A 19,022-nucleotide genomic window follows, 5' to 3' on the forward strand; every position below is an offset into this window, starting at 1 on the left:
CATGTTGGATGGAAGACGGCGCCTGGAATACCTTAAATCCTCTCCACTCTGGAGGACAGGCTGTGCACACTAGTCCATTGATTCTCTTCAAGATGACCACAAAACCAACACCATTTAGCATACGAATTGTATTTGTTATTTGTCGATACGTTTGCTTACTGAATGTTGGGTGTTGTCTGTTACGTATGTTTTTTATATTCATTTTTTGTTATAATGTAAAACATAAGTCATCTCACGCTGAAACCACACTATTCCCCCACCCCTGTGTCACCTGAACGGACCTGTAGCCAGCTGTCATGTGATCTACGGGGAGCGCATCGGCCTGTTCTCCTCCTCGCCCTCCCAGGAGTCCCAGAGGTTCATCTGGGCCGTGGAGAGAATGCTGTCCACCACGCCTCCGCTACTGTATCTGCCCCCTCGGCTTCTATCGCGCATTGGCGCTCCTTTGTGGACACAGCACGCCACTGCATGGGACCACATCTTCAGCCACGGTGAGGGAAGCACACGTTGATCTGGTTTTATTGTGAAGCATATAATTATAATCAGATTAGTATAATGTATTCCTTATCCCCTGTTTACGCAACTTGTTTTTCCACGTTATTTCGTGAATTGTTTTTGTTTGTTTGCGAATCCCTCTTCCAACAATTCTCCAACAATTCTCCCTCCGCGTTGTTCTGCGTTTTACAGCGGAGGCCAGGATCCAGAAGGGGTGCCAGCGGCTGTCCTCCCCGACCGATGGAAGCTCTAAAGCGGGGGCGGCGGGGGGCCAGTACACTGGGGTACTGGGCCAGCTGATGGAGAAAGGACAGCTGTCTCTGGATCTCATCAAAGCCAACGTTACCGAGCTAATGGCCGGAGGTGTGGACACGGTGCGTGGGTGTCTTAATAGCGCGGATTCCAGCTGAGAGGAACCGGGTGGTGTGAAAGCAGGGCCGTGTCTAGCGCTTTGAGGGCCCTATTCTGTATCCTGTGTCAGTCTGAGTACCTGCTTTCATCATGGTCAATGTCAATAATGTCAGGTGTCCCTATTCCACCACCGAGTGGCTCTACTTTGGACGATAAATGAATAGCCCTCGAGGCATCAGATCAGAGGATGCTTACTGCCAAAGTGTATTGAATTGGCAGCACTGACTGGCTTTCTAACCCCAGTATTTCCTAGCTAAGCTAAACTACCTGAATGAATGATATAGGCTTAAGGTTTCATTATGCAATCCACCAGTCCTCTTCCAGAGATGGACAGAGATGAGTAGTGAGAGGAAGAGAAGACTGTGTGTGCTTGGAGATGAGGGAGGAGGAACGGGGGATGAAACAACAAGAGGAAACAGACGGGAGTAGACCTCTTTCCTCTTCTTTCCTCACGGAGGTGAGATCTTCCCTAACAGTATCGAACCACCCTCCTGTCCCTCAGACCGCGGTGCCCCTACAGTTCGGTCTGTTCGAGCTGGGCCGTAACCCCCAGGTGCAGGAGGCGGTGAGGCAGCAGGTGAGAGAGTCCTGGGCCGTGGCGGGGGGAGATCCCGGGAAGGCCCTGCAGGGGGCGCCCCTTCTGAAGGGCACCGTCAAGGAAATCCTCCGGTAGGCTGTTCCACCATAAGTGTAAGAACGTATGAAATGCATCGAGCAATCGTATAACCCGCTCTTCATCAGCCATGCTATGTTATATTGCTTTCAAATAATAAATGATGGTGATAAGATATATTAATTTGCTGAAATAAATTAAAACGTTAGAAGGAGAAGATAGAAGATGAAATGTCTGATTGCCTTCTATATGTGATGCAGCCATTGGCTCGATACAGGTTAAGAGACACTAACCAACCCATGACCTTATCATGTGTGTCTGTGCCACTGACTTCTATCTATACAAAGTCCAACCAGAAGCCGACTGGAGGAATAACCAGATCTTAACCTATCATACATATTCTACATTATATTCACTTGAACAATTCCCACAACTCCCTTTAACGATACACACCTCTATAGTGCATCATACAACATAACTAAACACTCTCCCCCTAAACACCACTCACTCACACGCCTGAGCTCAAAGCTCTGATTGGCTGGATGAGGTCTCTCGGTTCGTCCACACAGATCTCAGTAAGCATAAACAATAATTCAGTGTCATTCATAACAGTTTCAACCAAAAAAACTCCCTGTTGACTGTGTTTTTCCTCTGTACTTCTCCTCTCTGGCCCCCCTCAGAGAACCACAGAATGTTGCATGTACTTCTCTTACACAAATTAACCAAATAATCCCTGATCCTGAGTGGGCTTAATCTTGTTAGCATCTTCTTAAATCCTTATAATTCCTCAACAACAATGAACAGCAGTCTTTCCAGGTGATAATTGGATGGCGCTCCCAGCATGCACTCTGTGTTCTCACCCTTCACGTACCTGTAGGAAAGAGGAAGAGAAATCAAATCATAATCATCATCTTTTTTTTTTTCAGGGATCACTAAAGTTTGACAAATATATCCAGCTCTGACCAAAAGTAGGAGTTTTTGAGGTATGGATTGCCGGTGATCCGTGACCAGAGTGTGCTGTTGACCATGATGACATCTCTCTGTCACAGGCTGTACCCAGTGGGGATCACAGTGCAGCGCTATCCAATCCAAGACATTGTTCTACAGAACTACCACATACCTGCTGGGGTGAGTTAATTCAGACCCCTGTCCCCAATCACGCACACGCACACACACAGGCACACACAAATGCACACTAACACACACACACACACACACACACACACACACACACACACACACACACACACACACACACACACACACACACACACACATTTAAATGCTTTTATTTGGATCCACATTTACAAAGAGGGGAAAAAAAGATCCAAACATTTTGGGAAGAAATACTGATAATGTGACAGGTTCATCAAGCTACAAGCCTTTTCAAGGCCTACATGAATTAAGTTATTAAACACAGAACACTTAAGGATAAACAAAACATCTTTGCCTCCAGATTCTCATGCTACCTATGGTGGCTGATACAGACATCTTTTGGCTTCCTTCTTTAGTAATCCCCCCAACCGCAGTCCTCTAACCACATTTTTATGGATATGGCCTAAGCTTCCAAAGATTAATGATATGAGTTTACATTGGTGACCTAGTTGGCCACACAGACAGACACACACAGACTGTGTGTGTCTGTACCCATAATGCACCATTGCCCTGTGTGCCTCTCTCCGGGCCAGACCATGGTGCAAGCGTGCCTCTACCCCCTGGGCAGGAGCCCCCAGATCTTCCAGGAGCCCGAGCGCTTCGACCCCACCCGGTGGGCCCGAGGGGGCGGGGGCGAGAGACCCCCGGGGGAGACGGGGGGGGGAGAGGGCGCGGGGTTCAGGTCGCTGGCGTTCGGCTTTGGCGCCAGGCAGTGCGTGGGCAGGAGGATCGCAGAGAACGAGATGCAGCTGTTCCTCATGCACGTGAGTGGAGCAGACAGACAGACAGACAGACAGACAGACAGACAGACAGACAGACAGAGCGTGGGGTGAGCTGGAGGCCTTCAGACAGACACTGATAAGAGGCGAAGCCAAAGGGAGGGAGGCAGACAGAGAGATGGTCTGGAGGGGGGAAAGAAAGCATGATTCCAGATCAGTGTGGGAGGGGAGGAATTACTGCAGGGTTATTATGGGATGGATACTTATTGAAGGATTAGAGGAAGTGACTGCTACCATGAAATGATACCGAAATTACCCGGCGTTGACGTTCCTCTTCTCACTACTCACCCCCTTCCCTCCCTCCCCCTTCCCTCCCTCCCTCCCTCCCTGCCTCCCTCCGCCTCATCTCACTCCTCCCACCCTCTGTCCTCTCTCCGACCCACCCTTCACTCCCTCCTCTCCTCTCCTCTCCTCTAGATCCTGCTGAACTTCCGTCTCAGTGTGTCTTCTACAGCAGACATCAAGACCACCTACACCCTCATCCTGCAGCCCGAGACGCCCCCACAGATCACGTTTACCAGCCTCTGACACACACACACGCAAGCACACACACACACACACACACACACACACACACACGAATACACACATTAACACACACATTAACACACACACACACACACACACACACACACATGCATACACACACTTTCTGGATAGAAAACACATGCACATGCACATCTACACATGCACAATTTACAATTTAATCTAGGCACAGAGTTACATATTAAGCAGCTTGTATTATGAGACTTATATATCATGTTAGCAAAATATATCTGCTGCACAGTGTTTTGAACACTAGTGTTTCGAGATGCTATCACTTGTCAAATAAAAATAATTTCTTACAGTTTTTTTTCTTTCGATTTCCTGATTATTTAGCGCTACTTGCCATCAGATGGCGCTAGAATAAATGTGTATATAGTCGCAGTTACTCCTCCCCCTACCTCACCCGGTTCTCCCGATTGCAACAGGTTAGTTCTCCTCTTTCAAAACTAAATAATTATATAAAAAGGAAGGATTGTGTAATGTTTTTATGTACTTTACGGTCAATTCTGCGATCTATTTCCATTTCATACCTTATGAAATATAATATTTGCTCAGTGTAAACGTGTAGGCATAAGCCTACCTGTAACATGTAACATATACTGTGTAGAAAGTTGCTGAATAAATGACCTTTAGAGTTCTCCTGCATCGGTCTGATGGGTTGTATTGACTGTATTGATTGTCTATCGACTAGTTATTGACAGTAGCCTCATGTTGATAGGATAGGCCTGCTGAATTTATTGAGATTGTGTAGGGACAACAGTTTCATGATTTTATGTGAACCACATGATTTGGAAACTTTACAATTTTTTGGAATGCGTAGGTTTAAATTGTAAATAACATCCAGGTATTCTTATAAAATGACAACCCTATTTTAGGGTCTAATTTAACCATATTTTTCTGCTTTCTGTTCCATGCTAGAGGTGTGTTTTATTGAGAATTCAGGGAAGCGTAGGCCTACTTAAGTAAACCCAGGAACAAAGGTCTGTTTGTACTTTGGCTACTCATTGACACCCTCTGTCCCCTTAATCAGTGATTAATGTGAAACGTGCATGTCTTCTGATCCACAGTGCACTCATTGCCTATGTCTCTTGCACACAGATAGACAGATAGCCAACATAGATAGAAAATGTGAATCTGATTCATATAACTGATTGTTATTTCTGTGCAGACTGCACTTTTTGGCCACACATGACATAATAGCATAACAACATTGAAGCAACCTGTCTGGTGTGTTTGTCTTGCATCATTAGCTGAGGACAGGAGTAATGATTTGTGTAAATAATGTTCCACCAGTGGCACCAGAGTGGAGAACTGCATGAGGTGGGGAGGGGGTGCTGACTGAATGATGAGGTTTTAGGGTAGGGCCATGCCGGATGACCTGACATCTTTCTGACACGATGACAGTAATCTGCAAGGCCTCTGCATCGTTAAGATAAGGGCTTCTCCGAGGGAGCTTTACGGATGTATAAAGTGTGAGGGGGAGAGGTTCCGTACAGAGGAGCAGACTCAGGGAGGCTGACGTAGTTGACTGGCCGGTCACTGTTGAGTTGGTCCGAGGTGTGGAGAAGTATTTTGACAGAATGGGTAAGTGGGCATTATATACAAACATGCTTGTATACAAGCATTATACATGTACAAGCAAACTAAGCTTGTAAGCTTGTGTAACGGGCACCTCAGACATTAACGCTTTGATTTTGTCTTTTCTAAACACATATATAATAACTTGGAAAATCAATGTTTAGTTTGGCAAGTTATTGATCTGGTCAGCATTGAGTGAACCTCGGAATATGGCTTCTAAGCTGGAATTGTTCTACAAAATGAATGAACCAGAATTAATGAACTGGTTATGTGGTTATGAAGTATGTTAGCTCAGTATCGATTACTAACCAATTGGATCTATGTACACAGATAGTACGGCCGACCTCATGTATGGGGAGTTTGTCCATTTCTCTGTGTTTGCCACCTATTTTCAGTCATATAGTTGGACAGAAATAGCACCTGGGGTTCAGTTGCAAATAGGACACACACACACACACACGCACGCACGCACGCACGCACGCACGCACACACGCACGCACACACATACACACACACACACACACACACACTCACACTCACACTCACACTCACACTCACACTCACACACACATAGACAAGCATGCATACACACACACACACACACACACACACACACACACACACACATACACACACACACACACACACACACACTCCCACACACATAGACAGGCATGCATACACGCGCACACGTGCATGTGACCCAGGCTTGTGCTTGTGGAACCAGGTCAGTGGTGCTCAGGCCCCACCCAGGTGCTATCTGTGCTGTCTTATCTCTGCGTGTCACATAGGTCATGCACTGGATGACACGTTGCAACACAGTGATGAGCACCGGCCTGCCGTGTTACAAGTCACACTGTGCCCCTCTACCACTGCAATAGGGTAGTGACTGTGTGTGTGTGTGTGTGTGTGTGTGTGCGTGCGTTTGAATGAGTGTGTTCATACAGGTGTGTATTATGTGTACATAATGTGTGCCTGTGTGTCTGTCAAGTATGTACATGATGTGTTACATGCAAAGCATTTCTTTGGTATGTGGGTGTGTGTGTGTGCTCATTCAGGTGTGTGTATTGTGCATATATACTTAGAGTTGCGGCTGACATGCGTGTGTGTCCTCGTACAGGTGTGTGTAACGTGTGTGTGACTTTGTGTCCTTCACTGCAGTGTCAGGCAGCTCTCGAAGGGACACTCGATGATGTGTGCAGCAGGGCGGCAGAAGTGGGTCAGGAGGAGGTGGGAGGAGAGAGAGAGGGAGAGAGAGAGAGGGAGAGAGAGAGAGGGCGGGAGAGAGACAGAGAGGGAACACTGACAGCCCTGACAGAGTTGTCCCCCATGTGCACATTCTGCCGCCCTCTACTTACCGGCGTCTACTGGGAGTTTGTTCTCGGCTGCCTAATGTATTCCAGCACCCGTGCTTCAACAGAGCGTATCCTCTGTGTGCGCTGGGCTCTGTTGTCAGGGAATAGGGTTTACTCTGGATGCCCTCATCTCCGCCATACTCTCATGTGCATCGGATTCTGATTCTAAAACAATGGAACGCTGCTGTGTGTGATCCACATCCATCGACAAAATGATGGATAGTGACATAGGATTTAACCTCGTGATTTAAATTGTATTCATCAAATCTCATGTACTCTGTATGATACTCGTACGCTTCTGTCCCTTTACCGGCCCCGTTCCTGGTGTTTTTTTGGGTTGAACCTGTCTGTCAGTGTCTGGATGTGGATTTCTGTCTCTCTTGTCTCCTTAGCTACCGTCCCCCAACCCTCCCTCTCCCCGCTCCCCCACTCTCCCACTCTCCCCCTCTCCCCTCCACTCTCCCCTCTGCCCTGCTAGGAGAGGCTGTACTGATTGTGGCTAAATTGGATGCATTATCGCGCCTGAAAGCCCTTCAACATACCAAAATTATCTTTCCCAGATCTCAAAATACCCCTGTAGCATATAGCCACCTGCTTCATATAATTTCTAACAACAGATATAATAAATTAAATACCGTCTTATACATTTCTAAATTAAGTTGTTTATTAGGTACCATTACTTCAGGTTGGGCAACAGGCTGGACATCTGACCGATGCATCATCGGTAATAACAAGTATATATGCATACAGCTTTATAGCTATTTTGTCAACAAAATAAGGTCCAGTTTGAACCAGTTTATATTATTTCTGTTTACAATTAGAAGATTATTGTCTAGCCAGCCAGTCAGATATGATTAATTTTAATACAACCCTATGTGTCTACTTACTGTCAGTCTTGCCATACCCAGGCCGGTTTAAATAATACGATTAAATGTCAGTATGAGTGTATGACCTTGAGGTGACAGAAAATTGGGTGCAGCATTTTTTAAATGATCCTGCTGAGAGTTGTATAGTGAATATGAGTTGTGTCTCTGGATCGATTATATAGATAGATAGATGGATAGATGGATGGATAGATATATGGATGGATGGATGGATGGATAGACAGACAGACAGACAGACAGACAGACAGACAGACAGACAGACAGACAGACAGACAGACAGACAGACAGACAGATAGACAGATAGATAGATAGATAGATAGATAGATAGATAGATAGATAGATAGATAGATAGATAGATTAGAATAGAATGTGGATAAATTGTCAATCCGGGCCCTTGAAGCGGCCCAATTAGACACAGAAGGAACACGAAAATAAGCATTTGGTTGAATGTCATCTGGCAGTACGTTATAATATTCTCTCTCTGTGATGCACGCTGCAGCCTCCCCTCCCCTGCCTGTGTTCAGATGTCATTTGTGTCGTGTAACGCGGCCTATCAGCAGCAGGACACATGGTCTTTATTTGTCCCTCCCTGCGTGCTGCTCGGCCCTGCACGAACCCACCAGGCTGTATGTAAACCTTCACAGCCCTACGGTCTCTCCTACGTCACCTGATGCACTGTCCTACATGCACATATACATATTTGATATATATATATATATATATAGTATAAATATGTTTGTATGTGTATACAGTATATATATATATATATATATATATATATATATATATATATATATGTGTGTGTATACATAAATATATATACAATATATATTCTATGGTGCTGTAAATAATCCTATGGGGGTGAACCACTTATTAGAGGCATGTTGAGTCATGGCCCTCTCACCCCTAAACCAGCAGGTGTAGCTGTGTCCGTACTGTTACATTTGGACGGCAGCCATCACTTTTATTCAAACATAAACACCTCAATTGTTTGAAGTTGATTTGAAAAAAACATCCACCTACCCACGGTACAATGGAAGGATTTAAATTTTTTCTGTTTGTGTACGATCGTGGCCTGAAAACGGAGATGCATCATTCTGTTCCAAATTTCAAGTACACTCTCATTCAGACGGCAAATGTTATTTCGTTTTAAAGATTTACATTTTCTGAAAGACAACTCCTGGTAAGGTTAGGGCGCTCCTGATTGGTCACAACCCTCGTTAGGGGCTAACGAGCACACTAGTGCACTAATGAAGGCTGACTCCTCTTCCTCGGACCCTCCTCCTCCTCCTCCTGCAGCTCGTTTGAGACGCTACTCTGAGACCATGACCACGCCAGAAGACTCCTTCATCCAGCGGCAGCGGCTAGACGCCGGCATGGCCGACAGTTTCCTGGAGCACCTCTGTCTGCTGGACATCAACCAGGAGCCAATCACGGCCCGGAACACCAGCATCATCTGCACCATCGGTGAGTGGCTCAGCCAATGGCAATGACACGTCTTCTTCAGCGGGACAGGACTGGTCCACTGGTCCACTCCGAGAGAGTGGACCAGTGGAGTGATATGCGTCTGGTGTTTTCCCCTCCCACGACCTTTGGTTGATCTTTACGTTAACATGTTATGTGTACTACTCACCAAAACTTTGTGTCTCAGTTTTATCCGGCAGTGTTTAATAACGCTTCATCTCCCCGTCAATACCTCCACTCACACTCGATACCAGGGCAGCGGGGGGCTCTCCATAGACGCTGTCTCAGGGCCGGGACCCCTACTGGGGAGGAGGGTTCACCACCGGGAGGATTGCACCTGTGCCCGGGGGTGGGGGGGCGGTGGGGGGGGGGGTGCAGACAGACTGGGACGGATCAGTGAGCTGGGTGATCCAGTTGATGATCTGTAACTGTCTCCCCCCGCCCTCCAGGCCCGGCCTCCCGCTCCGTCCCCAAGCTGCAGGAGATGGTGAAGGCGGGGATGAACATCGCTCGGCTCAACTTCTCCCACGGCTCCCATGAGGTAGGTGTCTGTGCTGGTCTCTGCCGTACTGGTTACAGCACAGCGTTTCCCCCAGAGGGTATATATATATACGTATATATATATATATATATACCCTCTGATGACACATCACCAGGGGAACTATATATATATATATATATATATATATAGATTTTCTTGTCATTTAAGATGACACATCACCAGGGGAACTATATATATATATATATATATATATATATATATATATATATATATATATATATATAGGGGGGAACTATACAGGGGAACTATATATATATATATATATATATATATATATATATATATATATATATATATATATAGTTCCCTGGTGATGTGTCATCTTAAATGTCATTTGAATGTCTGAATGTCTGAATGGTAGTGATGATAACTGGTGGTTTGCTTGCTCGTCCTTCAGTCTGTTAAATTTGCTGTTAAATGAGCGTTTATTACCTCATCCCTACAGAGCCAAGGGCTGGGGGCTCCTGATAGCATTTGGGATCTGAATGATCCATCAATACTATTTCAATATATTGGTACAAAGAGAATAAATCAAATTAATTATAATATATAATTATAATTATATTATTATTTTTTTGCTTTGATTTTCAGAACAAAGAGATCGAAAGTAACATTAATTAAAAAACAACGATGAAAATCTCCAGACAATAAATAATACACACAATGAGTATAACATTTAGTTACTCATAGGTTTATGTCTCTTAGTCTCTAGAGGGAAATTCCTGCTAAAAGCAATTAAACATTGTTCCCACACCTTGTTGAGTCTTACAGCCCCTGGTTGTCTACTTAAGCTCATCAGGCATGCGGTGCCTCATCACCCCCCAGCCTCCAGTTATATAAGGCGCCGGGCCAGTGAGAGGAGAAGGCCATGTCCCAGACTGGGCATCAGACACAGTAACCCTCTCAGTCACCTCACCACACACTGCAGCAGTAGCTTCAGGCCTCCTTATCCTGTATAAAGGAGACGTAGTGGACCAGTCATGACCATACATTACTGGTCATTGCTGGAGCCGGATGACACCCAGAGCATGTTGGATCTGTGTCCTAGCGAGCCCTCTTCTAGAGAGGCTATGGAACACCCTGAATTGATGCAAACCATGCCTGATGCAAACGGATGTTGAGTGTATTCTCCTGATCCACATCGGAGCTCATAGCAGAAGTCCTCCTCACCATCACCGTTTCAGGTGGTTAGGAGTCCTCATGCTATAACCGTTTCAGGTGGTTAGGAGTCCTCATCATGCTATAACCGTTTCAGGTGGTTAGGAGTCCTCATGCTATAACCGTTTCAGGTGGTTAGGAGACGCATGGGGAATGATTGATTTGAACAACACCATGACTATTTCTCTCAGAACCCTTTTGCTCTGGATGTAATTCAGGAAAACCTGGAGGCTGTCTGGGAATGTAAGCCTATGACACAACCCCCCCCCCCTCTCTCTCTCTCTCTCTCTCTCTCTCTCTCTCTCTCTCTCTCTCTCTCTCTCTCTCTCTCTCTATATCCCTTTCTCTCTCTCTCAGTACCATGGCGACACTATCAAGAATATCCGTGAGGCAGTGGAGACGATAACCTCCGACCCCTTGTACTATAGGCCAGTAGCCATCGCCTTGGATACCAAGGGCCCAGAAATTCGCACGGGATTGGTCAAAGGGGTGAGTGGAATTCAACAACTTATTCTAGATAGCTGTAAGTGGGATCTGAATCCAATCAGTGTAAATGCAACAAACATACACACACACACACACACACACACACACACACACACACACACACACACACATGCTTGAACTGGAATAAACAGAAGACATCAACCCACCAAGTCCTTGCCTTTTGAAGAAAGACATCCAAATTCAAACTGTGATTCGGCATCCCTGTTATTCAGTCAGGTGCGTGTTTGATCCTGGGTGTTTATGCAAAGCAGGGTTCTCTCTCTCTGTCTGTCTCTCTGTGTCTCTATGTCTCTCTCTCTATGTCTCTCAGTCTGTGTCTCTCTGTGTGTCTGTGTGTGTGTGTCTCTCTCTATGTGTTTCTTTGTCGCTGTGTCTCTCTCTCCATGTGTCTCTGTGTTTCTGTATGTCTCTCTCTCTCTCTCTCTCTCTCTCTCTCCAAGAGCTGGAGCCGGCTGAGTGTCTGATCGATGTTCTGTTTGCCAGAGCACTAAACCGGCTGATGGACTTAAAACCACATGTGGCAATATAACATGGAAATGCTGTTTGTTTGGATCTAGCTGTGCCAGGAAGTACATTCTGCACATTGTGCCACAGCATATCACGTATATCATCGGCCATTTAAAATATGATCATCAGGGAGGGGAGGCAGGAAGCACAAGATACTTGGCCCCTAATATGATTTGCAGTTGAAAGAGGAAAGATTCAATGCTAAATACTTTACCATACAAATTGAAACCCAGTACAAAATAAGCATTATGGGCTATGATCCAAAGAAAATGTTTTGGTTGTTTTTTATTTTGTGTTTGGGTAGTGTTTCTGTTTATTACAGATTAGCTGCGTCGCAATTATCCAGCATCACCTTCCTCAGCCTGATGAAGCAGCTGGGATTTGTTTGGATCGTAGAATTGTATGATCCGATAAGGAACTTTATAATAAGTTCTGTTTGTGTGTGTGTGTGTGTGTGTGTGTGTGTGTGTGTGTGCGTGTGTGCGTGCGAGTGTGCGTGTGTGTGTGTGCGTGCGTGCGTGTGTGTGTGTGTGTGTGCGTGTGTGCGTGCGTGCGTGTGTGCGTGGTGCTCCTGTGCGTGTGTATAGAGCGTGGAGGGGGAGGTGGAGCTGAAGAAGGGCGATCACATGCGCGTGGTGACGGCGGAGGCTGACAGGGAGCGCACCGATGGGGGCGTGGTCTGGGTGGACTACCCCAGCCTGCCCAAGGTCATGGAGAAGGGGGGCCTGATCTACATCGACGACGGCCTCATCGCACTCAGAGTCCTGGAAACTGGTATGACTGTTAAATATGTACCGTAGAGCCGCGCCAAAACCTGGGTACAATCATATGAGGGGATAGCTCTGCTGGGTCCAACGGGTGGTTGACGTACACACCAACTGATTCCATGAGAGACTTGGCACACTTTATCTCAGTTTACTGCAGTACACTTAATTGTACTGTTAACCTCCTTCCAATGTTTAGTTTCTCACATACTTCCACATCACTCCCTGCTCCGCCCCAACGCCAGGCCCCGACTGGGTGGACACGGTGGTGGAGGCGGGCGGCCTGCTGTGCAGCCGCAAGGGCGTGAACCTGCCGGGCTGCGACCTGCTGGACATGCCGGCGGTGAGCGAGCGCGACGAGGCGGACCTGCGCTTCGGCGTGGCCCAGGGCGTGGACATGGTGTTCGCCAGCTTCATCCGCTCGGCGCAGGACGTGCGGGAGGTGCGGCGCGCCCTGGGGGAGCGCGGCCACTTCATCAAGGTCATCAGCAAGGTGGAGAGCCGTCAGGGGGTGCAGAAGTGAGTGGCAGTGGAGCGGGACGAGCGTGTGAGGAAGGGCCGGGCGGCGGCGGCGGCGGCGGCGGGGGGGGCGGGGGGGGAGGGCACCTTGAGGGCTCCTGCAGGGAGGTCAGGGAGCCACTCTAAGACAGGAGCACGCTGGAGGTCTGGAGCCGGGTTCTCTAGGGGCGCTGTTAGTGTGCAGCATAGTGCAGGTCATCGGGGACGGTGGGCACACATCGCGTGGGGTGCGTGTGTCCGAGTCGAGCCTGTCCCCGTGTGTCAGAGCCGTTCGCGTTTCAGCCGTGCGCGTCGTACATGTTTGGTGTGTGCGACTGGAATCGAGATAGGACTTGCAATTATTTGAGAGCCAAAGAAGAGTATGTAGATGATTATCATTCAACCCTTTAAGGAAGATATTAATTAATTGCATATTGAGGCTGGACTATTTTTTTACTTTTAAATAATCGTATTAAATGTCATATTCCCTTTTTTCCCGCATTTCATTAACTCCCTCTGGTTGTAGATTACAATCTTAGGTTTTGTGATTTTGTCCAATGTAAATGTAAATGTGTAGATGTAACCCGAAATACATTTATAACATATTTTGGATGAAATTAAATTTCACGAAATCACGAGCAAAAAAGAATTTACAAAAGCATGAGTTAACACATCCGTGCACACAAATCATTGAATTGTGCTTTTACTCCAGGAGCAATAATATACCTAGCCTGGGAGGAGGAAATCATTAGTTGAGCGCACATAGAAAGTGAGCAGCGCACAACTGACGCCCTCCCCTCGCCCGGATATGAGGGTGGGGCTCTGGTCGCTATCTGAATGTGATTGTGATGGGCCAACGTATCCCTAAACGTGATTGATATATACATATATATATATACTTTTAACGTTTATGTACCTGGTCTGTTGATACTCTATATTCTGAATAATGCTCATCTTCAAGACTGAGGCTATGGTTCCCTGATGATCCTGCTTTTATTCATGGCATGCAGCATAGTCATATGTTTTGTTACCAACCGCATGTTGTCTGAGGTGCATCTCTGTGCTTTATTGTTCTCCAAAGCACGTTCTGAGACCTCAGCTCTTGAGCAGCCTCTTGATTAAATGTGGGCTTGCATGATGTACCCCAAGAAATCCTCCAAGCACTCAAAGAGCTATTTGGACAACATGTCACCAATCAGATTCAGGGACACAATTGCCTAAGCTGGGCTCCACTCGCTATGCCAAAAGGAAATGGACCCAGGCGAGCAGAAAAATAACAGAGTGAGCAGGAAAACACTTTGCCAGCACGAGAGCTAAGACTGTGTTTGTGCACACAAGGGCATACATTGCATACTGCTTTAGTTTATGTGCGTGCTCAACTAATGATTGCCCCTCACAGGCTATATCATTGGTCTCGCAAGCAGAGAAGTATTGTGAGCAGTAAAAGTACTCACACAAATCTGTTGTGCACAGATGTGTTAGTTGGTAAGGTGTCTTACATTGATAGTAGCATAGTTATAATAGTAAACACTATCAACACTATCCGGCAGAATTGAACCACATTATTTCACCTACAATGCCGGTAGTGCTAAGAGAGACGAATAGAGAGCTGCAAAGACAGGAAACCTATTTTGCTAGACTGCTTGTTGTCACGGACTGACAAATAGATGGAGGAAGGAGGTCAGCCTTGCACTTCTACACAGACGGTTAAGATCTATGATCCCCCATCCAGATGTCTGTGTGAAATATAGCTGCCGCTTGAATCGCTCTGACACATTGTTATATAGTTGCCACTACTTTGTCTTTCTACCTGGAGGTCCTGGTCCATTTTGGATTCCAACATCGTATCTCCTTAGATCAGATACCTTTAATGACTCATCATTCTGTATGATTAGTTATTACACCGTATTATATAGTGCTAGATTACCTCTGTATGCATCTTCTCTCTTCCCTCCATAGCGTTACAGACAGTAAGGTTGAGGACAAATTCACATCGTTTAAACTCCCAGCTGGCCAATTTATATCAAACAATCATTGGTAATGATTGGAAAGAATTGGCTATTGTTGATTGTTGGTGGCTGTTTTCATTACAGCACACTAAATAAATCACAAATGCATAGAAAAAAAATGAGACCCAGATAATGATCCCTATAAACCCCCACCTCCTGCCCTATTTATAACCAGCCTCCTCTCCCCTCTCCCCCCTCCCCCCTCCTCATGATCCCACGCTAGCTTCGACGAGATCCTGGCGGCGAGTGATGGGGTGATGGTTGCCAGGGGCGACCTGGGCATTGAGATTCCGGCGGAGAAAGTCTTCATTGCCCAGAAGATGATGACCGGACGCTGCAACGCCGCCGGCAAGCCCGTCATCTGTGCGACGCAGGTCAGCCCCTCTCACACACGTTACACAGCTCCAAGCCCGTCATCTGTGCGACGCAGGTCAGCCCCTCTCACACACGTTACACAGCTCCAAGCCCGTCATCTGTGCGACGCAGGTCAGCCCCCGCTCACACACACTGCAGAGGTGTGTGTACAAGTGTGTGTACAACTGTACAAGTGTGTATCGAGATCGAAGTAAAATACAGCGTTTATTCTTTCGCATTTTACCCCATTGTATTTTAATTTGCTGAAAAATGTGCTGTTTAAGGAGTTCAAATTTGTAGCATTTATGATAGAGTGAGATAGAGAGGAAGGGATGGGAGAGAGGGGAGGACATGCAGCAAAGGACCACGGGCAGGTATGGAACCCGGGTCGCCGCGACCGGGACGGGGCCTTAATGGTACGTGCTCTACCGGTGAGCCACTGGGGGAATCATATTCAGGGACACAATGGTAATGGCACGCTCCGCCCACTCACTTCACTAGCATGCGGTGGCTGTAAAGAAATATTTGGCTTTAGCCCGGATATTAATATATCCAGGCTAAAGCTAAATATTTCTTTGTGAGCACAAGAGCAGAGAGCGCATTTGTCAGTTGCGTGCTGCTTCACTTGACGCGCTCGCTCAATTAATCGTTTTTCCTCACAGGTTATATTATTGCTCTCGCCGATTAAAAGTGCTCCCATGATGATATGTGTTAGTTGTAATATTGTTCTAGCCCTCGTAATATGGGTTTAATCTGCGTAATCTGCCTGGATGACACCTAGTGTGTTGCCCGTACACTCTCAACGTACAGGCAGGCAGGTAGAAGCCTAGTAGTGTGAGACTGCATCGATGTGAACACACAATTCTTTAACCATCGTCTGTATTGATTTTATAAGGTCAATAAATATTGCCTGTTGGCAAAACAGCCACAATAAAAATGAAGAAGAATATATGTAAGCCTATACAACAGACATTCAATTCACATTGAACACACTGGTAGGAATATGGATCCATATGCTACTTTCTGAGAACTAAACTACTACTTTCTGAGACAAAAACATGGTGATCCAAGTCAAAATAATTGCCAGTCTACAGCGTATTACTGAACTAACTTCAAGATGGATTAAACACCCGATATAGCCTCCACATAGTGTAGTGAAGTGAATGCACAGCGCAAACGATTAGAAAGATCATTGATGGACTGCTGGGGTCTGGCTTTTATCATGGTTGATCGGGCGGAGACGGTTCCTATACTCGGTGGCTGCTCACAGATGTCAGAGCGTGCTATCGAGCACGCCTTTTAACGCGCTAAACGCCGCCGTGCTAGAAAGATGAAAATGAGACATGACCGCTTTTGGCCTTCCGTACACACGGGCGTGCGTGGCACACGTACACACGCCGACCCGCTAGGTAACAGGTTCCATCCGTGGAAACGCGTGCGGCCCTGCTCCACTGTACTGTGAGCAGCCTTGTCAAATGGACAAGGGGGTGTTACTGGAACGCACGCATGATAGCCCTGTGTTCTTCTGCCCCACCGCCTTCACGCCAACACAATCTAGTCAGCTGTCATGAACACTAACGCTCACACACACACGCACACACACACACACACACACGCACACATAAAGCCGCACACACGCACACACACACACACACACACACACGCATACACACATGAATTAGGCAACATGAGTCATTGCACCAAGTCTGGTTAATGCCACAGCCCTCAGAGAGACAGCACTCTAGCAGGTCTGCCAACACACACACAAACACCCGAAGCGCACACAACACACACATACACACACACACACACACACACACACACACACACACACACACACACACACTGTAACACACACAGACACACACACACACACACACACACACACACAAATAAACACATACACACACACACACACATACACACACACAGTCAAACACATACACACACACACATACAGATGGATAAATATGCATTTGAATTAGGGATTATGCATTAGGGATAGGAACTTGACGTTTATGTGACAACCTACTCTCATGTTTGGAGTGTGTGTCTCCTTGCTGACCAATAATGCGGGACTGTGTGTCTCCAACAGGCCAGTAGTCATCTCTCTCTCTCTCTCTTACCTCTCTCTGTCTCTTGCTCATTGACCTCTCTCTTCTCTACTCCAGCAATCTATAGCTGAAGCAATTACCCTTGTCCTCCTTCATGTTTTTTCTCAAAGCATTAATGCCTGTCCTGTTCTGTCCTGTGTGTGTGTGTGTGTGGTGTGTGTGTGTGTGTGTGTGTGTGTGTAAGTGCATGTGTGTGTGTGCGTAAGTGCATGTGTGTGTAAGTGCATGTGTGTGTCTGTGTGTGTGTGTGTGTGTATATGTGTGTGTGTGTGTGTGTGTGTGTGTGTGTGTGTGTGTGTGTGCATGTGCATGTGTGTCTGTGTGCCCGTCTGTGTGTCTGTAAGTGTGTGTGGGTGTTACTCTATGTAACTGCTTGTGTGTGTATGTGTGTGTGTGTGTGTGTGTGTGTGTGCGCCTGTCTGTGCGCCTGTCTGTGTGTGTGTCTGTGTGTGTGTGTGTGTGTGTGTGTGTGTGTGTGTGTGTGTGTGTGTGTGTGTGTGCGCGCCTGTCTGTGCGCCTGTCTGTGTGTGTGTGTGTGTGTGTGTGTGTGTGTGTGTGTGTGTGTGTGTGTGTGCGCGCCTGTCTGTGCGCCTGTCTGTGTGTGTGTGTGTGTGTAGATGCTGGAGAGCATGGTGTCCCACCCGCGGCCCACCCGAGCAGAGGGCGGGGACGTGGCCAACGCCGTGCTGGACGGCGCCGACTGCGTCATGTTGTCAGGGGAGACGGCCAAGGGACTGTTTCCTGTGGAGGCGGTCGCCATGATGCACTCGGTAGGACCGTGTGTGTGCGGGCGTGTGTGTGTGTGTGTGTGTGTGTGTGTGAGTGTGTGTGTGTGTATATGCATGTATTCCTGTATGTTTACTTGTTTGCACACGCAATGAAATAAATTGAGTGTGAATATCGGGGGTTTGGCACCATTAGAGCCTCACTCTCCCCTGGGGTCTAGTGGGTGGTCCGGAGGTTAAGGGGGTCTGACTCTCAGCCCTGGAGGGTGCTATGGCTGCAAAAAGCCCAAAGTCCGCGGTCTACCTTAAGCTCTCCTTGAGGATGCGTCACCCCAACCTCCTCTATAATGCATCTAGAAGCATCCATCATCAAATAAAAGGCTCTGCTGAATGACTCCGTAGTAGTGAACAGATACTTGATCTGATTATGTTTCAGCCCGGCCCACCATTGTGTGTACCCCAGGGTCAGAGGGGAGCGGGGCTGAGGGCATTCTGCCCCTATCAAACTTTTAATTGCCCTCTGATTTGTGATGAATAAGAATAC

The 19,022-nt window shown here is 46.9% G+C and overlaps 2 protein-coding genes across 3 annotated transcripts; both read left to right on the forward strand.

Annotated features, from left to right (window-relative positions):
• Positions 1-287: 287 nt before the first annotated feature.
• LOC311374538 (cytochrome P450 11B, mitochondrial-like) lies at positions 288-3,997 on the forward strand (the record flags this gene model as incomplete). The annotated part of the gene is made up of 6 exons (XM_084490366.1): positions 288-491; positions 688-869; positions 1,409-1,575; positions 2,569-2,647; positions 3,208-3,438; positions 3,871-3,997. Coding segments are annotated over 6 exons (974 nt in total), but the record flags the coding sequence as incomplete, so codon positions are not given.
• Positions 3,998-4,383: 386 nt separating this feature from the next.
• On the forward strand, positions 4,384-18,649 carry LOC311374537 (pyruvate kinase PKM-like). 2 transcript variants are annotated; one of them, XM_084490365.1, is made up of 8 exons: positions 4,384-4,424; positions 9,116-9,283; positions 9,730-9,821; positions 11,358-11,489; positions 12,602-12,788; positions 13,024-13,297; positions 15,509-15,659; positions 18,371-18,649. In XM_084490365.1, the coding sequence occupies exons 2-8, from the start codon at positions 9,142-9,144 to the stop codon at positions 18,632-18,634; spliced, it is 1,242 nt and encodes a 413-aa protein (XP_084346491.1). In that variant the 5' UTR covers positions 4,384-4,424; positions 9,116-9,141; the 3' UTR covers positions 18,635-18,649. The 2 variants fall into 2 exon arrangements, with proteins under 2 accessions (XP_084346491.1, XP_084346490.1); XM_084490364.1 differs by lacking the exon at positions 4,384-4,424 and adding an exon at positions 5,352-5,583.
• Positions 18,650-19,022: the final 373 nt, after the last annotated feature.

This window comes from Micromesistius poutassou, assembly GCF_964030765.1.
Source record: "Micromesistius poutassou genome assembly, contig: SCAFFOLD_4858, whole genome shotgun sequence".
Classification (NCBI taxonomy): Eukaryota; Metazoa; Chordata; class Actinopteri; order Gadiformes; family Gadidae; genus Micromesistius; species Micromesistius poutassou.